Source organism: Nematolebias whitei, chromosome 8 (assembly GCF_014905685.2).
Source record: "Nematolebias whitei isolate Nwh7 chromosome 8, NemWhi1, whole genome shotgun sequence".
NCBI classification, from domain to species: Eukaryota; Metazoa; Chordata; class Actinopteri; order Cyprinodontiformes; family Rivulidae; genus Nematolebias; species Nematolebias whitei.
Window position 1 is genome coordinate 21836438 of NC_056505.1, and position 24169 is coordinate 21860606.

Genomic DNA, 24169 nt, shown 5'->3' on the forward strand with positions numbered 1-24169 from the left:
ACAAGACTTGTCGTATTTTTAGATGGCAGGTTTAAAAGAAAACCTATAAAGAGTCAAAGATGTTTGTAGAAGTTCTCATGGAGCTTTACTACCTTTCTGACGGAAGCTGCCGGGGCGTGCGGTGGGAGGAGAGACCCGGGGAGAGAGAGAGAGGAAGCCGAGGAGACGGCAGCCTGGCTGGGAGCACGACGGACGGAGCGAGACCCACAACAAGCTCATCGAGGGGCACAGAAACAACAAAGAAAAGCCCTAGTTCTCTTATTCTGAAGCGGATACGTTTAATTTCCTCGGCAGGATGTGTACTCCGTGCTGTATCTCGCAGGTGAGGAACAATAGCCCGCTCGGTCTCAAACGGCTGCGTTGTTTACGGCGCTTTGTTGCTGAGAACTAATGAGCAAATTAAATGGGTTCACTCGTCGCTTACCGCCATCACTTCACAGCGTGAAATATATCTGTATATAATCCATCCATATAGGTTGGCGGAGTAACGTCACTCGTATTAAAAATGACGACAAAAGCTCGACGACACTAAACGAGCCGTAGCAGAGTAAAGAAGCTGAACTGATGTTTTAATTCTCACCGTGAGACGTTCACGGTACAGTGAAAGAGGAGGACATGCGGCTTCCATGTCTCCTTTTTCTGTCTGTCACGTGCGTGAAGAAGTGTTTTGGTTGTTTGTTTGTTTTTTCTCGTTATGACATTGTAAAAAAAACAAAAAACTATTCAGAGACGAGCATTTACCAACGGAGAACGTTTGCTGTTTCCTACTGCAACAATTGGTGAGTGGAAGCTGCAAACGTGTCATTTAATCTGAGAAGTCGTGTTTGTTTTTGTTTGTTTTTTCAGAATCACTTTAAAATACCTTTATATTCAAACATGTATTTGGAGGGGAGCTGAAACCAATAGTCATTATTGAAAATGTAGATAATGTTAATGTTGAGTGATGAAAGTTAAACATGAGTTGAAGCTGAAAGTTGGATAGATGAGCTAGAGGCTAGCTAAATGAGCTAAAAGCTAATTAGATGAGCTGATGGCAAGATTCAACCTTTATTTACACAGGTTAATCCCATTGATTGAGCCTCAGGGACTCATTACAAGATGGATGAACCTAATGCTAGCTAAAGGCTAGTTAGATGAGCTGAAGACTTCATTTTGGGCTAAATGTCAGCTGAAGGTTTTCTAGATAAAAAAAAATGTCCCCAATCCTGAACCACATGGCCCACTTTTTTTGCATGTTTTATATGTTTATCTGCTTCAACATATTTGACTGAAAAGAGCTAAACGTGATGTCATTATGAGTCGGTAATTGAATTTAAAACGGGTGTTGAAGCAGCGAAACACCTAAAACATGCAAGACAGTGGGCCATGAGTACCAGTTTACTTTGGATCATCTGCGCTAGATGAGCTGAAGGGTAGCTGCATGAACTGAAGACCAGCTGAAAGTTTCCAGATGAGCTAAAGGCTAGCTGAATGACCTGATGGCTTAATGAATGACCTGAAGACTATAGCCTAGATGAGCTAGAAGATAGCTAAATGGTCTTAATGCTAATTAATTGAGCTAAAGGGTAAACAGTGATCATGTTTTGTGGAGCTGAAACAGTTGGTAACTGTTATGTGAAGTGAACACCAACTAACACTAATTTTGTTGATTTAGAGTATGTTTTAAGTAAATAAATATTTCCAAGTAGTTACTAGTTTCAGCTTCTCAGTTTAAAACATAAATATTTATTACTTCTGCGCTGTATGATTTTTGCATAAGAGATTTAAGTTGTCTATATAAATTTGATAAAACATTAATTTGCAGATAAAAAAATAAAAACAGTTTGTTGTCCCTGAATTATCTGAAGAGTGCGTTGTATAAGGCACAAATATATATATATATATATATATATTTTATGTCTTGCTTTAAATAAGTACTGGTATGAGATTTTTTTTTTTAGTCTGTTTATACAGCTAACAGCTTGCAAAGGGCCACACGGCTGTTGAGTTATACTGGGCTGGAATTTAATTACACATGCACATCCCTCATCTAAAGGGGGCTCACTTCCATTTCCTGTTCTTTTCAAAGATGGAGAATGATGGAAACAGGGCGGGATTAGGATAAAATGAAGGCCAGACAATAAGATCAGTTGTGAGGCTCTGCATGGGGAGTGCACTAATCCCTGTCACAGACACCCCTTTTAGTTTGTCCCCATCTCTATTCATTTATATACTTCTAATTAACTTTTATTCCTGCATATTAGAGACGTAAGTACCACGATTGAGGTTTGAAGAGGCCCAAGCTGATGTGTGGTCTGTTAATGTCCTCCTTGGACTGAAGGTGGACATTAGAGGAGGGTGGGAGTTGTTTGGGTTACATTTGAAGTGAATGGGTGGCAAAGTGTGGGAGGGGATTTGTTATTTCTTACTGGGATCAGTGGCATACTGCAGAGTCAAAAGAACTGGTGGGAAGTCCCTAAAGTGATGTGTTGGATGATATAGTGGGGGTCTGAAAGCAGAACAGTGATGGAACAGGTGACCAGGAAATAGAAGAGTTTTTTGTTTTGTAATTTTGTGATAGAAAAACAAGTATTTGTGGTTAAAAATCTCAGTTCCTTGTGGTTGATTGAGATTCAGATATTTTACAATTTTCTGTCTTAAAACATTCACAAAAAGGTCTGGATTATATCTATTATTAGTGATCAGAAACAAAAAATATTTTATGGTTTAATAAAAAGGACTAAATTAGGCAATTATTAAAATAGCAAATTTTGTGATTTTTTTATTTTTTTTTTGCATTTCTTTATAATAACCCCAACTCTTCTCAAAGAAACAGCAAATAGTGTTGTAGGTATTATTAAGGTTCGTGTGTGACAGTTGAGATAAATGAAAAGTGAAACCGCAGTTCTCTTTGACTGGTTACAACATAGCCAACATGGTAGAGATGGTTTTTTTTTCAACTTCTCAGGAAGTTTTGGTGTGGTTAGTAGCAGCAAAAAAAAAATCCTACAGAAATGTAACTAAGATTAAAAGATGAAAGATTTTTATGTCTCCCTCTGAACAATTCATTGGCAGGAATAATGTCTTCTGTATGTTCTTCAGTCATGTCCTCCCAAGAGTTGCCATGAAAATTTCATTTTATATTAGGAATCAAAGTCGTACAAATAAATGTTTTTTATTATTTTTATTTTATCATTTTTATCCCACTACTTTAGTATAGACCTTATAATTTTCTTACAACCATTTGAAAGAATATCAGTCATGATTAAAGAGAGATGAAGCATAAAAATATACAATATACTTGTTGCCTTTTAGGTGTTTTAAGCTAAAATTGCCATGTTCACAGCAGAAACCAGGGCTGCATCAAATATTACCTCGACAAAAAGTTTGAAACTATCAGTCCGCTCCTAAATAATGTACCCTAAAGTGGAAGTATCACATTTATGTTAGTTACACACTACATTTTAATACAGTACAAGTTAATATGGACGACTATTACAATCATGCAGACAGGATCGCAATTTTCTCAGGTCATTTTGAAAGTCTAACTCTTCCATACATCCTTAATTTGTATCCGTATTTAACTTCTGCAAATGTTATGATGCTGATTGTTTAAATTCTTGCCACCTTTTGTCTCGCTCTTAGCATGATGCTGGATTAGCCTGGGTCAGTTGGAGTTATAGTTCAATGGTAATCCTGTTCTTGTTAGTTTCTCTTTTTGTCTGCAACTGAGTGTTTGCTCAACATCCTCAGTTTGTCTGCTTTTGACTGTACCTTAGTCCTCCTTTTGTTCATTTATTTCTCAATAAATTAAAGTTTTCTTGCTGCTGGTTGTAGTCAAGGGCAATATTTGCCATGCGAGAAGCGAAGATCCCTCTTTGTGTTTAGGAAACAAAGCAGTGATACATTTTTGCTGCGTGTATACTGCTGCCTGGCTGTATAGACAAAAGTGGAGCTGTTAATCACAGTATGCTGAGAAGGGGAGAAAGTCTAACTAATGTGAATTTGATCCCGTCTTGTATATACAGTCCACTCCAAAAGTATTGGAACAGCAAGGCAAATTCCTGTGTTTACGTTGTTCACTGGACATTTGGGTTTAAGACCAAAAGATGAGTACGAGACAAGAGTTCAGAGTTTAAACTTTTATTTCCTTTTATTTATATAAATCAACATGAAGACCATGAAGCTGGCTATGGGAGAAAATCAAGGCTTTCTGAATCAGAGAAAAGAAGGAAAATCGATCAGAGCCATTGGACACAGCAAGCACAACACTTTGGAATGTCTTGAAAAAGAAACTACTGCTGTGCTGAGCAATGGATGTCGAACAGGTCGCCCAAGGAAAACACCAGTAGTTGATGACAGAAATATTGTGAGAGCTGTGGAGAAAACCCCCAAAACATCAGTAACTTACATCACCAACGACCTCCACAGTGCGGGGGTGAAGGTATCACAATCCACTGTTCGAAGAAAACTCCGAGAGCAGAAATATAGAGGCCATACCACAAGATGAAAACCACTGTCAGAATAAGAAGGCCAGATTGGAATTTATAAAGAAGTACAGAGATGAGCTTCAAAAGTTCTGGAACACAATCTTGTGTGCCGACGAGACCAAGATTTGTCCACCAAAGTGATGGAAAGATCAAAGTGTGGAGGAAGATAGGAACTACAAGCTCATCTGTGAAGCATGGTGGTGGTACTGTCTTAGCTTGGACATGCATGGCTGCTTCTGGAACAGGCTCATTAATATCTGGGGATGTAACTAATGATGGTAGCAGCAGAATTCCCAAGTGTAAAGAAACATTTTGCCTGCCAGTTTAAGGAGAAATGCATCCAAACCAATTGGGAGGTTTATCATGCAGCAGGACAATGACCCAAAGCACACCACCAACAAAACAAAGGGCTTGATCCATCCATCGTCTTTACCCGCTTCTTCCTTTTCAGGTCACGGGGGAGTCACTGGTGCCCATATCCATCAGTCACTGTGTGAGAGACACCCTGGACAAGTCACAAGTCCATCACAGGGACACGGAGAGACAAACTGGACAACCATTCACTCTCTCACTTATACCTAGGGACAATTTAGAGTTACCAGTCAGTCTAACATGCATGTTTTTGGTCTGTGGGAGGAAACCGGAGTACCCGGAGAAAACCCACGCATGCACGGAGAGAACATGCAAATTCCACCCAGAAAGGCTAAACATAAATGCCAGGAAATAAAAGCTGAAATTCTGAACTCTTGTCTCATACTCATCTTTTGATCGTAAACCCAAGTGACTTCAGTGTGCAATAAAAACAAAGGAATTTGTCTTGCTGTTCCAATATGTTCGGTGGGGGACTATAATTGATGTAACACATTTTGTTTAGCCTTTTTTCTTACATTTTTCCTTCTGTTGGTTTGCTGGGATTGCCTTTGATACAAAACATTACTGTAATTTGAGATGAGCCTGCAGTTTTGTATTTTGCCTGTCATGATTCATTGTGGTGAACTTGTAAAGTGGACATTCTCCTTAAGCTTTGAACGGAAAATTTCCATCTTTAAAATAACCAGACTATGTGGTCTGAGCCTGATAAAATGTGACGAAGAGGAAGAAATATTACATTTTTAATTTATTTTAAGCTTGCTGTGTTCAATTTAGCCATTTTGGTTGTTTTGCTACAATGTGTTAGTTATATTTTTTTGACAGGGTGCAATTTGGTTATGAGTCACGTTGAGGGTGCTTTTTTCTAGAACGTTTGCTTGTGTGTGTATGTGGTATGTCTTTTAATTTGTGTCTTTATTTTCCATGGTCTGTGTTCTGACTTGTTGACATATTTGCTTGTTATAGGTTGATTTGTCTAAGGTGAAATCACTTAACTAGCCCTGCATGTGACTTCTTGATTCTTCTTTATTGAGAGCACTGTAGTGAAGTGACCTATTTTTGTGATAGGCCTGTTTGCATTATGCAAGCAGTTGTGTCTGCACTGCCCTTTGGGTTCAGTTGAGACAATCCTTTCTGTTTCCTGTCAGCCAGAACACTTCTGTCCTTTTTGTTACATTTGATTTGGAGCCACTGAATCAGCTGAGAATTTAAAAAAAGGGGTAAAACATACTTGGATTTCTCTTTTTGATTGTTTGTTTACTGTACAAAGGGCTGTGCAACATTTTGGGTTTTTTTAGCATCATGCTTTTAGTCATAGTTTTTAGAGACTAATTTTCAAACACGTCCTTTATTCCAACATTATTCTCCTGCTGTGTCCTGGGTATATTCGTGCTGATTCTTATATCTGTGTCCTTCAAGTTGGAAACGTGTTGGCTACAAAAAATAGGTCACTCCATTTTTTTCTTTTTCCACCAGAACAGATAAGAGGAAGTTGAATACCGGAGAGTGAGCGGAAAACACATACAGGGCAACTGAGGAGAACAATGAAAGGAGAAAATAAGTTGAGGGGGTGAGACAAGAGATAACTAAGCCTCTATGTAGCAGGAGAGACATTTTTAGATAAAAAGTGTGAAACAGCTTCAAGCTAAGTGAGACAGAAAGGGCATGTTGTGAAGTTTGGTTCTGTCTGTAGAGGTTGTGAGAATCTGCTTTAACTTAATTCCACATCATAAAGTGGTGTTAACCATGACATAATGCTCTCGATGCTGTTAGGGGTTGAATTGCAGACACGCCAACCACCTGTCATCACACTGGTGGGGCACAGAGGCAGTGAAGGAGGGGTGAATGGCCTATCAAGTGTGTAGGGTCAGAGCAAGTTACTATGGATACTTTTTCCAGTATCCGTGTGTGATGGAATTCCTGAAGACATTCCCGTCTCCCAGCTCCCCCTCACCGTGTCACACTCCTCCACAGTTTGCTGTGGGGCCCCCTCAATGTGTGCAATCCACTGGTGAGACAACCCCTAACTAATTAAATCTAAACGCCACAACAACTTAAATTGCTCTGTCCTTTTTCCATTCCTATGTAGCATTTTGTGGTTAATTAATCACCCATTCAGGAGTGTGTGGCAGCAGCAGAAACAAAGTAAATTAATTCTGTTTCAGCTGTGTGTAGTCAAATTAAACCAAAAAGCCCATGCTTAAAATAAAAATTAAATATAAAAGGGTTGAAACAGAAAATGTACATTTGGTCTTTGACCTGGTTTTAAGGGTTGTCCAATTTAACTCACAGTGAAAATCTCACTGAACACCATCACAATGCTTGTTTGCAAATACATTTAAATGTAATTAAAGCAGGAGCAGAGCTAAAGATTTATCTTTTTTTTTTTCATAAATCAGTGTGTTGCAGGTGTTTTCTTGAAATGTTTCATAAAATATGACTTTATTCTGGCAGATGCAGAACTTGTTGCTGTAAACAATCTGTGTTGATTGAAGTCAAGTCAAATTTATTTATAAAGCACATTTAAAACAGCAGCTGTTACCAAAGTGCTTAACAATAAGATCAAGGCAGTAATTTAAAAAAAAATATGTAATTAAAAGCATAAAAATGAAAACATAAAAACACAAAATCAATGAGAAACAATGAAATGCTGTATTAAATGACACTGTTAAACGTCAGTGAAAACAGGTGTGTTTTTAGGATAGATTTAAAAGCAGGGAGTGGAGTGGCCTGTCTAATGTTGAGGGGCAGATTGTTCCAGAGTTTAGGACCCATGACTGAAAAAGCCTGATCTCCTCTGAGCTTCTGCCTGGTTTTTGGTACAACCAAAAGCAGCTGGTCAGATGATCTCTGGCCTGAGAAGGAACATGTGGATGAAGTAGGTCAGAGAGGTATGAGGTTGCAAGGCCATTTGTGCACTTAAAGGTCAATAGGAGAATTTTAAACTCAATTCTGACACGCACAGGGAGCCAGTGAAGGGAGGACAAAACTGGTGTAATGTAATCAAACCTATGAGTTCCCGTTAACAGCCAAACTGCAAAATTTTGGACAAGCTGTATATGTGAAAGGGACACCTGACTGACCCCAACACAAAGTGCATTACAGTAGTCAAATCAGGTAGTAATAAAAGCATGGACTAGTTTTTCAAGGTCAGATCTGGACAACACTGACTTAAGCTTAGCTATCTGCCGGAACTGGAAGAAGCTTCTCTGCAAAACAGAGTTGGTTTGTTTATTAAACTTAAAGTCAGAGTCTAAAACCATCCCAAGATTTGTAACACATTGCTTAAGATACGGCTGAAGAGAGTCAAGATTTACAGGGTCAGAGACATCAATAGAGCTAGGGCTAAACACAATGACTTCAGTTTTCTGATCATTAAAACGTAAAAAATTTGAAGCTATCCATGCCTTGATGTCATCAAGACATTTTAACAGAGGGCGAATGACGCAAGAACTATTAGGTTTTAAGGGCAGATAAATCTGACAGTCATCAGCATAACAATGAAATAATGTCAGGATAAACCCCAAAGGGAGCAGATAGAGCGAAAACAAAAGGGGTCCAAGAATCGAGCCCTGTGGGACCCCACAGGAAAGAGGCACTGATGCAAATACACTATTTCCAACCTTAACACAGAAGCTCCTGTCACTTGGGTAAGAACAGAACCACGCTAATGCTGCACTTGTAATCCCAACCCAGTGTTTTAACTGCGATATAAGGATACTGTGGTCAACAGTATCAAACGCTGCAGCGGTAAGGTCCAGGAGTACATGTATCGCAAACTGTCCTGAGTCATTTGCTAACAGAATGTCGTTATAAACAAACGTGTTTGTTTGTTCTGTTATCAACAGTAGTGTTTGTTCTCATGAAGAACAAACATTAGGCAAAACCACAATATGGGTCTATTTCAAATGTATCTAATTATGTTTTTTTCTGATCAGGAGGACCTTAAAATATTTAGAAAGAAAATTAGTTAGTTTTGTCCAGTGATTTAAAATTTTGAACATTTTTGTAAATAAAAAATGCATCTTGATATTAGTATGAATGTGTAGCTCTCTCACTACAAATGTACAGATTGGTACTAAAGAAGATAACTGGTCTACCACAGTCATTTGTTTTACTGATGTATTTTTTTCTCCCTCTCAAAACTAAGCTGGTTAGAACTCCAGGATAAGAGGTGAATGAGCTTGAGACTAAAGCCCAGAGTTGAAGCTAGAGTTACATTATAGGCTCTAATCCTGCCTTGTAGTGCCAAACCTTGGTTTAGAAAAATCAACAAAAAGGCATCTGGGTTTGATTAGCATGACATCAGTCAAATTGTATAGCAAAGGGTGTTATAAAAATACAATTCTGTTCTGCAGTGTACTTGTTTTTTTTTGTTGTTTTTTTTACTGATAAGCTTAAAAATGTGGGAGGAATTCTGTTTGGGTCAAGGAAAGAGTTGGAAGCCTTGGATCCAAATCTCTTTTTTTTTTTTTTTTTTTTTAATTTAGGGTACATAATTTATATTTGTCTGATGTGTTTAGTTTCAGTTAGATTTTACAACTTTTTAACAACACTTTTACAAATGTCCATAAGAAAGCCAATATAATGCAATAATTTTCTCTCCTCTAATTGAGATCTGCTTCCAAACATTCCTGGGTTTGGTTTTACACAGATACAAAGAGCGCTATTAAAAAGAACTCTGGCAAGAAAAGGCAACAACTTTACTACAGCTTGAGCCAGGAAGTAGAAACATAATAATTAGGAAACTAAGTTAGATTGCCCAGGGAAAGAAAAACAAGAAGACCAAGCAATAAACTTTAATGAAATTCATGTGTTTGTGATTTTGTTGCACTTCTGTGTTTAATTCGGCATCGGACGTCTGCGACACAAAACTGACTTTCCTTTTGCTGAATTACACACCACAAAGTCTATGGATTATGTTAAGTAGGGTGTGGCCATTAATGCAAATGTCAGTTGTTCGATCTCCAGCTCACCTTGAATCAAGTCAGAGATCTCAAATTCTAAAATATCTAAACTGACGTTTGAGTACTTGTACTAAAAAGGGTTTTACGTTTGGCTTTGGCTAAAACACCTTGACTGCTCTGCTATAAAACTAGTTTATTTACATTCAGAAGCATAGTTCAGACATGATGCTAAAATGCTTACAGGGTGATCCAATCACAAGTGGACCGTACAAAATACAGGTCAGACTGAACATGCATTTAGATCCTATTGCTCGAACCACATTCAGAGCTGATCTGGGATTCATTTACCCACAGTTGGCAGAGTGAGAGTAAATCTTATAGACAGGCAGAGTGAGAGTAAATCTTATAGACATGTATTAAAGTATTAGGCTATACTATAGAGCCTAATAATTTAATACATGTCTAAGGTTTACTAAAAGAAATTGGAAGTTGAAGCCAGAGCTGTCACAGGGTCATCACTACAGGTTGGTCCAAGTGCAAGTTTTAGGATTTACTCCTGCATGTAAATTCATGGGACTTTGTTCTTGGGAAAAAATAATTAAACCCAACTCGGATAGTTTTTTCAGGTCGACTCTTATTGATTCATGTAGTTCTTACATTTTTGTCTTATGTTCTAATATTATTTTTCTAATATGTTTAGCTGTAATTGGTAATTTATTAAAAAGAAAGCTTACAAGTCACCATGATTGTGGGTGGGGAGAGGGTGGAACCTGAAGCCCCACATTTCTAGTGGCAGCTCCCATAAACTGGTGCTTCAGCTCCCCAAAATAAAATATGGTAGGGGTCTTCTATTTTATATGTCCATGGCTGCATTAAAGAACCTCCTACTGAGTGCTGTATGAATGTGTGTGGAGGTAAATGAGGACACAGATTGTGTTGTAAGCACTTTGAGTATCTTGATTAGATAGAAAGATACTATACAAGTGCAGTCAATTTACCATTTATAGTCTGTATATTGTATGTGCACCCATACAGAGCCTTTATACATTGCAAAGCATGTCGACGTTGCTGTTGTGATTCAAGGCAAATTCAAGTTAGCTTGTGTAAGGAAAAAGAAAATGTAGAGTAGTAATCACAGAATATCTGTATTATAATCGTGTCTATACGGGAAACATTTAAGAGACCTTCCTGCTGTTTTTGAGTAACGTTTCTTGCATAAAATTTCTTTATCGCTCAATCCTTTTTCTTTGTCTAGTGCTCTTCAATCCTTTTTAATCAGTTTAGAGTCTGTCCAGATTTTCCAGCAGTTCAAGGACTGCTGGAATGGCCTTGAGATGACATCCACATAACCAGCTTTGTATTTTTATCTCCATAGTCTGTTTTCAGCTGTAAGGGAGGTACACTAAACCTACAAATCAAAATACTGGGTCTAAATTCAGCACAAGCACAACTGTAACCACAACCACAGTTTTACTTCTTACTGCAGCAGTGTGTGTGTGTGTGTGTCTGTGGTAAGAGGAGCGGCGGGAGGTTTTCACACACAGGTGATGCCAGAAAGAGCTTGTTAATTAAAGAACATCTTGTTTCTTGAATGAAATACAGATCCTGCCTTTCTGAATCTGTTCTAACCTCATGACACTGACAATAGAAACAGTAAAGGTTTTCCTGGATGTGTGTTGTTTTGTTGGACTTGTGTACTTATAGTACTTGCCGCCGTACATGTTGCACCGCCATATAAGTCGCATCAGTCCAAATGTCTAATAAAGTGGAAAAAAAACTCATGCGTTGCTTCGCCATATATGTTGCATCTATTATGCGTCACCGCTGACAACCTGGAAATGTGGGCGGTGTTGTGCCAAAAATCGATTGGTTGCCAAATGGCAGCCGCAGTAGCATGCACGGGAGGACTTTAGCAAGAATTTAACAAGATTAACACTTAAAAACAATCATTTGTTTGCTCAGAATTATAGCAAAGGTATGTCTCAGTTGAACATTTCCTTCATAAATGCACTTTAATGGTCAAATCAGCTGTATTTCAATTTCAAAAGCCGATTCGCAGCTGCTGGAGTGCACAGAGGGAGGACTCGCTGTGCATTTATTTGAAATTTACCAAGATAACCACCTCAAGACAATTATTTATTTGCTCAACATTATAGTAAAGGTGTGTCTCAGTTGAACTTTTCCTTCATAAATTCACTTTAATGATCAAATCAGCTGCATTTCACCTGGGCGTTGCGATGAAATGCAGCTGATTTGACGTTTGCTCCAGGTGTTCTGGAGCGAGACGGAGGTGGCTCGGTATGGCAAGCCAAGTGTCTCATTAATAGCCACTTTTACCTATTAATGAGACACTTGGCTTGTCTAATTACTCGAGCGCCCTGTAACAGCTGAAAATGATAGTGTTCAATATTTTCCATGTCAGAACGAATGAAATCGTCAGATCTCAGCCAAAGATTGGGTTTTAGATATGGGGGGGAAAACATAAATAAGTTGCTTCGCTGTATAAGTCGCAGGGCATGCTAATTTATGCAAAAAGGTGCAACTTTTACGGGGCAACGTACAGTATATATCAAAATCTTTATTAAAGTTTCCCTTTAATGTGTGTAACAACTGCTGGAATGGAAAGTTTTCAAATTTTCAGACTGATTAATTTTCCTATCTCCCTGTTTCTTATGATTTTTTTGTGTCCAGCTGGCCTGTTGCTGCGGATCAGCGGCCTGCTCGTGCTGCTGTAACTGCTGCCCAAAGATAAAACAATCCACGGGGACCAGGTTTATGTACGCCTTGTACTTCTTGTTGGTCACCGTCATCTGTATCATTATGATGTCCCCCACTGTGGAGCAGGAGATGAAAGATAACGTGAGTCACTGTAATTTATCAAATTCATCGACGGCACACACACACACACACACACACACACATTAAGCAATGAAAATATGTGTAGTTCCCTTAGAAGTAGGAAGAAGAAAATCCGTGCATTTCTAGACATCAACTACAAAGGGTCTGCTCCGTTTGTGCACTTTTTTTGCAGTTTGTTTCAATTTGAAGAATAAATGTTTTAAATGTGCACCATTTAAGCTTCATTTCAAATGGGGAGTGGGTGGAGATGTTTATTCTCACTTCCAGCAGGGTCTAATAAATAATTACTTTGTTAGTTCTGTGGTTACATTACCAGTTTCTCAACCACCTCAGCTTGGAGCTGCGCAGTGTGTTCAGCTGGACAGGTTTCATTATGGCTGGGGACTTCCCATGATGCCTCAGAGCTACCAGTGTTGTACAGTTGATGACTCAATGATTCTACTAAACAGCTTGGTGGTGAGAGTATTTGTTCACCAATCTTCCTATTTTCTTTAGTTTTTCTTTCTTTCAGTGTTTGGGGTACATTGTTGAAACATTTCCCTGCTGAGTTCCTTCTTGTCATATGAAAATTTTATAAGACACGTTCGGAAACAAAATGGCCTCTGAGAGCCCTGCTCAAAGCCTGCCGAGTTACACACACATCCATACAGGCAAATACACACCGTCTCACACACACACACTGAGCGCAGTGGGAAGGCCCAGCTAAGAGAGCAGTCATTGTTTGCTCGAGAGTGCTGATCTTTTCTCAAAGAGATTTACAGCAGTCTGAAACAAGCAGATCCTTTTTCTCTCCATCACCACACCATGGACATGCTAATATGCTCCTTAAGCACGAGACAAAAGCTCCAAAATGGGCTTTTTGCTTTATGTTGTGATTTGGCTCTGAACTTTGCTACACACTAAAGAGATGACACCTTAATTTGCTAGGGCTCCCTTGTGTACAACTGAACTCTTTAAAGCACTCTAGAGTTGATTTGTCAAGCTAAATGGAACCATTTATAGTTATTTTATGGGATTTTCTCTGATTTTGACTCTCATCGCTGCACCAGATATTTAGGCTTTCATTCTTTAAATTCAATTCAGTTTTATTTATATAGCACCAAGTCACAACAGAAGTCATCTCAGGGCACTGAACAGAAACATTCATATATAAAAATAATAGTTTAACACTATTTATCTCCATCACTAAACTCTTATCTTGAGCAAGCATGAAGGAGACAGTAGAAAATAAAAACTCCCTCATGAGGAACCTTTAGCAGAACCAGCTCAGAACAAGTGGCCATCTGCTCAACCGGCTGGGTTTGAGAGGAACAGATACACAATGGCAGGTCAAGAATCACATGTTAAGATAGAAATAGTATCAAATGAAAACTATTCAGTTGTAACAATTCTTTTAAGAAAATTAGGTCAATCTGTCCTCTAGTAGTCTAAGCTTTAAGGCAGCATGACAAGCCAACCCTAACTATAGGATTTATCAAAAAGGAAAGTCTTAAGTCCAGTGTTAAAACTGGACAATGTGTCAGTCTCGGACAGAAACTGGAAGTGGGTTCCACAAGAGAGGAGCCTGATAACTGAAAGATCTTCCTCCCATTCTGCTTTTGGGAACTCTAGGAACTGCAAGTGAGCCTGCAGTCTGAGAGTGAAGTGCTCTGTTAGGAAAATATGGAACAGTAAGATCTTGAATATAAGATGGAGCTAGGTTGTTGAGGGCTTTGTAGGTTAGAAGTAAGATTTTGAATTCAATTCTGGACTTGACGGAGCCAGTGGAAAGAAGCTAAAACTGGAGAGATATGATTTCTCCTACTAACTCCAGTTAAGACTCTGGTAGCAGCATTTTGGATTAACTGAAGACTTTTTAAAGAAGTATTTGGACACCCAGATAATAAACCACTGAAATAGTCCAGTCTAGAAGTGACAAATGCATGAACCAGATTTTCTGCATCATTTTTAGATGTTTCTAATTTTAGTGATATTACGCAGGTGGAAGAAGGCAGTTCTAGTAACGTTTTTAATGTGGGGGATAAAAGACATCAATTCAATCAATCAATTCAATCAATCAATCAATTCAACTTTATTGTCCATAACATTCAGTGAAATGGAAATTTGTCTTTGACGTCTGGCTTATAAAAACAACACAAGATAAAAATGTGATTAAAAAATTTTTTTTAAAGCTTTGCTAAATCAATTAAAAACATTCAGTTAAAACCATTATAAAATACACGATACATTAAAATATGGAAACATCCCAGCAGACAGTGGTTTGTTATGTGAGGCTGCGTTTAAATAGGGCCTTGTTAAGTACATTCACTGCAGAGGGTACAAAAAGTCATTTGTTCCCTTTCATTTTTCCTTGCTAAAGGTACCAGGAGTCTTCTGCCAGATGGTACCAACCTGAATGATGGTTGCAGTGGATGAGTTGGGCCATGTCCTGATCAAAAATAACACCAAGATTTTTAACAATAGAGCTGGAGGCCAGATTAATGCCAACCAAGGAGGGAGAAAGACTGACAGAACTTTGCTTCTCAAATTCAGCAGGTGTCTTTTCTGTCTGCCACCGAAGCAGTTTTCTATTTAAAGCCACAGCAATGTTCTTATTTACATGACTTTACTCTAGTTTTGCCTCTTTTTTTGTAATGCACTTTGTTGTTTGTTCAGAGAAGCTTTTTGGAGACTAAAATTGAAAAGGAAAACCCGGTTTTTCTCTGCGCTGCGTTCTGCCTGTTCCCCCCCTTCTCGTTTCGCTGACTTGGTGACAAAAGCCGTTTAATTTATTCATCTGAGGCCTTTGTTTGTGTTCACTGACAGTTGGTTGTAAGGCCTCTCTTACAGGCTGGAGAGAACGAAGGATGAATGAGGGCTCCACGGAGAGAGGGCGCATTTGTTGTTGTCTTTCTGGTCCTTTTTAGAGGCGTGACAGAGAGAATAGACACTACTGGGCCCGTTCACTGAGGCTATGCACTATACAAACATGAGTAAAGGTGGGTTTCCTTTCACCACCATAATGATCTAATCTTGGTGTTTTGGTTAACAGATCCCCTTCTACAGCCAACTGTGTGAGCAGATGAATGCTGGGGAAAACTGCAAAACTCTAGTTGGATACTCTGCTGTCTACAAGATGTGCTTTGGAATGGCCTGCTTCTTCTTCTTCTTCTTCATCATCACCTTTCGAATCAACAGCAGCGTCGGCTGCAGGGCGGCCATACATAATGGGTATAAAGAACTTTTATCTTTTTTATCAGTTTGTTACACAGTTCACTCATCTGTAGGCTTTAAAGAAAGAAAGAAAAGCCAAGCCCATTATAAAAAGATCAGGGCTGCATATTAAAGCATGAGTTCAGATCTTTTGAAGTGGGCTGCTGTGAATAAGTTATAAACGTTTAATATTTTACTTGTTGTATGTAGCTCGTTGAATAACCTCATTTTGGAGAAAAGGTCTAATTCTGACTGGACTGGCGAGCGAACAGCTAATCCGAGTGAGGCCAAGACCAAAGGAGATTGTTTTGATCTTGAAACGCCAATGTCAAAAATTCAAACCGTTCTTGTCAACTTTAAATGATCAATATTTGTATTGCCATCAGTTCGACAGTGCATGGTTATTGAATTAATGTGTCTGTTTGCAAGCACCAAAGCTAGCTGTAGCACATTCAGTACCACCTGGAGCTCTTCTGATTACAAATTATATTTTTGCTTCAGTGCCTGTGATGTAACTCTGGTGGCAACATAAAGGTTTATGAAACTGCACTCACGTGAACCACTACGGGTTTTTTCCCCCAAGATGGTAGAAATCCACTTTAGTCTTGGGTCCACTCAGACTAATTGTTGTCTGTAAGATTTCAATGAAATTGTATTTATTCAGAGTGAGTTCACTGTAAGAAGTATCCACAACAAAAATGATCTTAATTGATTTTAACTTTTTCACAGAAGCCCTCTTCAATAATTATGAAGCTTTCTTTCAAGCAAATAGTTTATTTTTTAAATAAAATTTGTGTGTGATTTAACAAAATTACATTCCTTTTGCTTTATGTTCTAAGGGAGAAAATATATTCAATATAGTTTATTTTGAAAGCTTAAAAAATAAGAACTAAAACTGGTTATGCTAACCCCAAGAGTAAAATACGTTCCTTTAAAGATATTTTGTGGAGTTCTTCTTACCCTAAGACGTCCGTATTGGCATAATAATTTAAATTATTCATCCAGCTACTATCAAAATCATTAAAACTGCAGCCATTTTACTAAGAAGTATCTTTCTTTTCTTTGTTTTTAGTCTGATTCTTTTATATACTGTATATTTTTATCTCAATTGCTAGGTTCTGGCTGCTCAAGTTTATTTTGCTGGCGGGTTGCTGCGCTGGAGCTTTCTTCCTCCCACAAGAGGAAACCTTTGTGGAAGGTAAAAACCGATTTATAAAAAATAAACTGATTATTTCTCTCTATCTCGTTTAAAATTCCTATATTATATGACTTGGCTGTGAAGAGGCTTTTTACATGTCTGCCTTCGGACTGGCACTGCTAAAATGAGAAAAAATGAAATACAGTTTTTAAAACAAATTTAATTCTACTTGTGCTGGAAAAAAAATGTGTAAAATATCATTTTGCTTAATTTTTTTTTTAGATAAAATTGCACAATTTTAATTTACTATTTATAAAATGTTACTGTTGTAGCTGCTGAAACAAATAGCTCATGTGCAGAGCAGTTTTACATGCAGGGGAGGCAGAAACAAACGATAAAACAGAAAAGTCTGAGCAGTTCTTCCACATAATGAGAGCACAGATGTAAATACTAAGTTTTTATAGACCAATGTGTGTTCAGGACTTTGATGTTTTATCATTTCCACACTTCCTTCCCTGCCACAGTTTGGCGCTACATCGGCGCTGCGGGCGGGTCACTCTTCCTGCTGATCCAGCTCAAGTTGTTGGTGGAGTTTGCATACAGATGGAACATAAACTGGTGAGAGCCACACGCCTTTTGGTTTTGTTTCCTCTCTAGGACTTGCAGGCTCACCGTGGGGACGTCACTTAAATAAAATCTGTGTCCTGCTTTTTGTTTTGATGTAGAAAATCTCAAAAGGGTGGAATGTATTCTTCTGTGTTCGGGTGAAAAGAGGAAGTCAGGCAGCTTTGTACTTTAGTGCGTGGGCGGTGGAGAAGCGGGCAGATCTGGCAACTTCCACAGATCAGAAGACTCACTGAATGCACACAGTTTTAAGAGTTTAGCTTTCAAGTCACACAGACACTATAGTCAGATGTTTCTCAAATGTATCTGTTGTAGTAAATTCAAAGCCACAATAGCTGTCAGATTACATAATTTTTTTAATTTGAATTTTTAAGGTACGTGGGTCGTTTTTTGATTGTTGGGGTCATATGGAAATGAACTGAGTCAAGATGGGAGAATTTCCTGTAACTGACTGCAGAATTCAGCTGTAACACTATTTTAACACCCAAACAATCATTTAATGATGTATAGAAGTTGCGTTAGAAGCATAGAAATTCTAATAAAAACAAAAATTTGATGTGTTGTTACAGCTATTATGGCTTTAACCTTTCTAAATGTGCACGTTTTGGTCGCTGAGTATTAAACGTGAATGTTCAGCATATGTAAAACGTTTGTGAAAGCACTGAAATAACTGTAAACTGATCCTGTCCCCTCAGAATGAAATTATAACTCATCAAACGTTATTTTCTTCTATCATTTTCTCCAGGACAATTCCTCCTGGGTCACTTCTTTTTAAGTTTTCACCCCTGTTGACTTTAGTTTATTTTAACTCCTTCGGTTGGATATTCCCTCGTTTTCATTGTGTTTTGTGTTTTCCTTTGTGCTCCTTGTATTCTCTCCCTTCTCTCTTTCTGCCTGCAGGAGTTCAGGGGTGGAGTATAACCGTCTGTGGTACGCAGCGTTGGCCTTTGTCACTCTGGTTCTGTTCAGTGTTGCTGTGGGAGCTGTGGTCTTTATGGGAGTGTACTACACACACCCTGAGGCTTGTTTATTGAACAAGATTTTCCTGGGCATCAATGGCAGCCTCTGCCTTATTGTCTCGCTCCTCGCCATTTCCCCCTTCATACAAAAATGTAAGAAGCCATACTTGCCAGTCCTTTATCTCGTTTGACTTTGTAATGAAGAAAACTTAATTTTTTTTATTGTGGTTTACTGTATCAAAACAATTAACCAACGTTGTTATGTTTTAAGAGGGTAGCCTTATTGTCATGTCAAAGTAAAAAGCTTAGAAATCTTAAATATAGACGTTTTAAATTTTTTGTGTTAACTTTTGTGTGTTTGCAGTGCAGCCCAAATCAGGCCCGTTGCAGCCGGGGGTCATCAGTGTGTACGTCATGTATCTCACTTTCTCAGCCTTCTCCAGCAAACCAAAGGAAAGTGAGTACAAACTCATATCTAGACAAAGTAGTCACAGCCATAAATGAAAACTACCATATGTTTCAGACTTTAAGTCACACTTTTTTTCATATTTTGGCCAGTCCTGCGACACATAATATGAATCGACTTAATTTACTTTTTTCCCCCTATTCACGATGCAATTTTTGACTGACGCGTTAAATGTTCATTCATCCTGACGTGAACCAAAGAGCAAACATTACCATTTGCGGCCATGAGAGGGCCCTCTAGGCTTTTGACAACTGTATGTTGTTCCTGTTCTGCTAACCTCGCCCATCTTCCTCCGGAGTTGGCGGAGTTGTTCAGAAGCGACATCGAGGATGGTTAACTTGCTTGTCGGACTCGTTGGCTTGTTATGTTAATTAAGCCTGTTCAGGATCCCAGGTGTGTTCTGTGTGCGGGCGCCGCGCGCGAACATATAACGGTCGAGAGCGGCGGGCGCTCAACCCGTGTCTCTGCTGTGACTGACACAGAAAATAAAAGGGAGGGGACGGGGGGAGGTGTCTGTCTTTCTCCTTCGCTACAGTGCAGCTTCAGTGAGACCGTGCAAGAGCAGCTTGTTTTTTTAATTTTTTTTAAATCACTGTTTTTTAATTAAAGTTTTTCTCTTTATACATACAAATAGGAATCTGTGTTTACAAAGGAGTCGTGCATATGATCTGTTTAACAACATACTTAAACAAAAACAAACAATCATCAAAATAATCCCATTCACTCCTATCCAGGTCGCTGCCCTATGTCCGCACATTACATCCATACACCTGACAAAAAGGGAGAGCACATTTTAATTATAATTAAAAAATAATAATAATTCACCTGAAATATTATTGTACATTTTGGAATGTATCAAGAAAGGGGTCCCATGTTTTTTTTTAAATTTCCCAGTAGAGTGCTGAACAGAACCTTATTTTTTTATATAACCACTGTTTATGAGTTGGAGGGGCAACACCCTTCCATCTGATTAGAATTGCACGCCTCGCTAACAAGGAACAAAAAAACATCTGTCTTTTGGAGGCTGATAGAGGCAACTCTTCACCACCGATGCCAAAAAGAGCCAGGAGAGGGCTAGGTGTTACTGCCACTCTGAGGAATCTGGACAGGGTGGTAAATACATCTGTCCAGGAGTGACCAAGGCTGGGACAGGACCAGTACATATGAACCAGTGTGGCCTCAGCAGTTTTGCATTTGTCACAGTATGGGGTGATTTCCAGATAGATACAAGACAGTTTGCTTTTGGAGAAGTGGGCTCTATGTACCACTTTAAACTGAATAAGACATGGTCATGTGCACAAAGATGTTGTATTAACAAGTTTAAGTATAGAAGCCCATGTCTCATCTGGAATGGTCATGTCCAAGTCCTCCTCCCATAAAGTTTTGAGTTTGGGTGAGGAGGTCTCCATCATGTTCAGCATTAGATTGTAAAGCCATGAAATCAGCCCTTTACAGGTCGGGTTCAATAGTAAGATGGTTTCCAACAGTGTAGGCTGTGGTAGAGAAACTGAGCCTGAAAGATAGGATTGAATAAAGTTTCTGGCTTGTAAATATCTGAAAAAGTGGAATTGTGGTAGATTGTACTTATTGCTAAGTTGTTCGAATGATGCTAATTTCTTTGCAATGAAAAGGTCCTTAAAATGAATAAGACTGCTCCTGTGCCACCCCAGGAACACCCCATCCTGAACAGATAGTTTAAACAAATGGTTAAGTGCAATGGGGCTTAGAGGGGAAAATCCTGAAGTTTAAAATACTGTATTTCCTAAACTGGCCCCATATTTTTAGTGAATGTTTCAATACAGGATTTAAAATGGAGTTGGGTGAGGAGAGTGAAAGTGGAGAACAAAGCATAGCCGGTATATATATATATATATTATGTTGTTGTGTAATTCCATAGTCACCCAGTAAGGGCAGTTACTCAGGTTATGGTAAAAATACCAGAACACTAAGCATCTAAGGTTAGCAGCCCAATAATAAAACTGAAAGTTGGGGAGGCCAAACTCCACCTCCCTCCTCTTTAGGTTTTGAAGATGCATCTTATTAATAAGCCCTGGACGTTTATCTCTCCAGATGTAGGATGAAAAAATTGAATCCAGCTTGTTAAAAAATATATTAGGATTAAAAATAGGTAGTGCCTGAAAAAGATATAAAAATTTGGGTAATATAGTCATTTTAATTGAGTTGATACGTCCTACCAAGGACATGGAAAGTGGCTTGTTTATTTAAAATAATAAAGCGCGGCCTGAACCGAGCCTTTAGTCCAGTCCCTCGGTGACCACTGAGCGGGTCAGGCCACCGGGAAATGTTCCGGCACTCCCGATGGACAGTCCGCCCCTGTGTGTTGTTATTTCACATTAAGTGTCTGTTCTTGCACTTTGTGAAATACACTTCTAATAAATGTGACTTATGCGCCGAAGCGACTTACAGTATATATGTTTTTTTCCTCTTCATGAGGCATTTTTTGACTGCTGCGACGTATAATCTGGAAAATACGGTAATTTGGATGGATAGATAGATAGATACTTTATTAATCCCAGGGGGAAATTCGAGTCATTCAGTGGATGGGTAATTGTTATTTACATTAAATGACTAGCATTTTCAAGTTTTGCTTAGTCCTGCACTGGCTCATTTGTATGTTAATAACTAAACAAAAGAAGTCTTAAAAGGTATTTAAATTTGAAATAGGAATTTTTCTGGCTACAAGTTTTGTCATTTCCTTTACGTTTGCACTTTCGTTTTAGTTTTAGAGATAGACGGTAGGAACGAAACTGTGTGTGTGTTCCCCTTCAACTCCGGCACAGAAAGCGACAAGAAGATCGTCACCACAATTGGAACCATCATCCTGTTCGCCTGCATCCTTTACTCTTGGTAAGACGAACACATTAACGTTTTACATTATGGCTAGAACCATCACAAAAATATATTGCAGCCTTATCTTTAAATAAAGTTGTATGTTTTGAAGCAGTCCTTTTCAGTGATTAGGACAAGTTCAAATAACACAAATGCCATCACAAAAGTTGCTTCGAGCCAAGTTTGTTAAAAAACGTCAACCTGCTAGTGCAGACTGACTACATCAGCTGACACTTTCAAACAGCTGAACGCAGAAATACTTGTAAATATTTTATTTTGTTCCTTTGTTTAGCAGTAATAATGCGTGGTTGCGGCAGCCCTAACCACCCGTGTGTGTTAACACCTGTAATTCCCCGGTCTGCACCAACCTTATTCTGGTTTTCTTGACAAGAACTGCTTGAAGAGTTTCAAGTTTTGTTTGACGTTTTGTTTTTGGTTGATATTCTGATGCTCTTTGTGTAACTATGGATTGTTAAAATTATTTATGACAGCATGTACCCTAACCTAAACCAAGTGGTAATATGAACAACACTCTAAGCAGCTTCTTGAATACGTGTTAGAGTTCAGGACGATTGGTTCTCCAGCAGAATGCATCTTTTTTTGCTGTTTCGATTAAAGAACAAAGTGGTGATGTTGTACAGCGACAATCGGCAGTAGTTTTTGGAATCCAATAGCGACACAGAGAGCTTAGTTTTTATTGGCTGTGGCAGAGCAGAGAGGCTGTGATAGACTAAAACTGAGCCTTTTTGCTTTTTGTTCTCATGCGTTTCCCATCGAGTGGAGGCATCCTGTCTCTTGTGGTTGTTCCCTTTTTAAAGGCAGAAATTAGGCCCTACAGCCGTCCAAAACTGTAAATTATTGTTGAGGGGTAATATGTTGGAGTTATAACCTTTTTCTCTCTTTATTTGCCTTCCCCTTTCTGTTTGTCTTTGTTTCCTCGCTGTAGTTTGAACTCCACCACAAGGCGAAGCTCTGCTGCGCTCAGAGTGTACAGGGGCAGCGAGCCAGAGACTGAGGTAAATGCACAAGCATTCAGACCTCATAGGGTGTGTGGGGGGGAAATTAAATTTGCAGGCTTGTTAAAAACATTAACACACATCCCTAATTTAGACATCGCTATCAACTTGAACACGTGAGCCCAGTGGGACATGAAGCATCTGTCTGTTTTTATCCAGCTCAGTTGTAACCTGAATGTCTTCTTTGCTTTGTAGAGAGCTCGCTGCTGCTTCTGCTGGGGAAATGACACGGGTGAGAAACTGATTTTTTTTCATGAAGTACCAGCCCCATTTACCTTCTCACCACACAGTGTGTATGCACACTTAATGTTGTTCCATAGCCAGCGTGAGTGTGGTGAAAAAGCATTGGTCAACAAACCCAGATGATGGCACTGTTACTAGGTTGGTGCAATATTGACCAGAGTGAAACAAAAGTGTGTTCACACTGCCACCTGCTGGAAATCAGACATAAGAGAATGTAACCAACATGAAGTGATAACGTTTTGTTTCTTCACTCATGTTTCAGCCTCACTGAAAGAGTCATTGTGTTTTTCAGAAGAAAATGACGAGGAAAAAACTGGTTCGGGTCAGAACGTGGTATATGATGAGCAAGAAGGAACCATCTACTCCTACTCCCTCTTCCACTTTGTCTTCTTTTTGGGCTCTCTTTACGTCATGATGACCGTCACCAACTGGTTTCAGTAAGCGACGCTTCAACATATGTGTATAGAAAAGCTTAAGGAATGGCCCAAGTGCATTTGAAAAAATTTAAAATGCATTGCAGTGAAACATGTAATCAAATATACTTTAAGCAGATTGTAGAATCAATGTTGTATGATGTCAGCTGATATTTTCAATTTTTGCTGCAGTTCTCTGTGTTTGATTGCACCTATATTTACTTTTATCTATTTTGCATGAGCTTTTTTCTGTTTTAGACCTTTGAACTATTTGGTTTCTCTTTTGCCACCACTGATATGTTCATTTAGTCTGAATAATAGTAAGGCCCTTCTCAGTCCTGCTCAGCTGTTTTAACTACTCGCCTCTCTTGCAGTTACGATGACCATAAGATCGAGAAGCTGTTGGACGGGAGCTGGTCAGTGTTTTGGCTTAAGATGGTCTCCTGTTGGGTCTGTCTCCTCGTCTACATCATGACCCTCATCGCTCCGATGATGTGCCCGAAGCACTTCGAGGCCTAAATCAAACATCTTTACAGAAATGCCCGCCTGTCCTGCTCTGTAGGATGTGGCCATGATGAGCTTGGGACCACCATACTCCCCCTCTTTATCGTTAAACACAACCCCACACTACCCTCAAAATTAAAAAAAATATCTGTTGCCTTTT

The 24169-nt window shown here is 38.9% G+C and overlaps 1 protein-coding gene across 1 annotated transcript; it reads left to right on the forward strand.

Annotated features, from left to right (window-relative positions):
* The first annotated feature begins 143 nt into the window (after positions 1–143).
* On the forward strand, positions 144–24169 carry serinc5 (serine incorporator 5). Its single transcript, XM_037680466.1, has 12 exons — positions 144–322; positions 12437–12604; positions 15636–15814; positions 16912–16994; positions 17459–17552; positions 18459–18670; positions 18882–18974; positions 21725–21851; positions 22780–22849; positions 23045–23081; positions 23385–23529; positions 23880–24169. The coding sequence occupies exons 1-12, from the start codon at positions 296–298 to the stop codon at positions 24022–24024; spliced, it is 1380 nt and encodes a 459-aa protein (XP_037536394.1). The 5' UTR covers positions 144–295; the 3' UTR covers positions 24025–24169.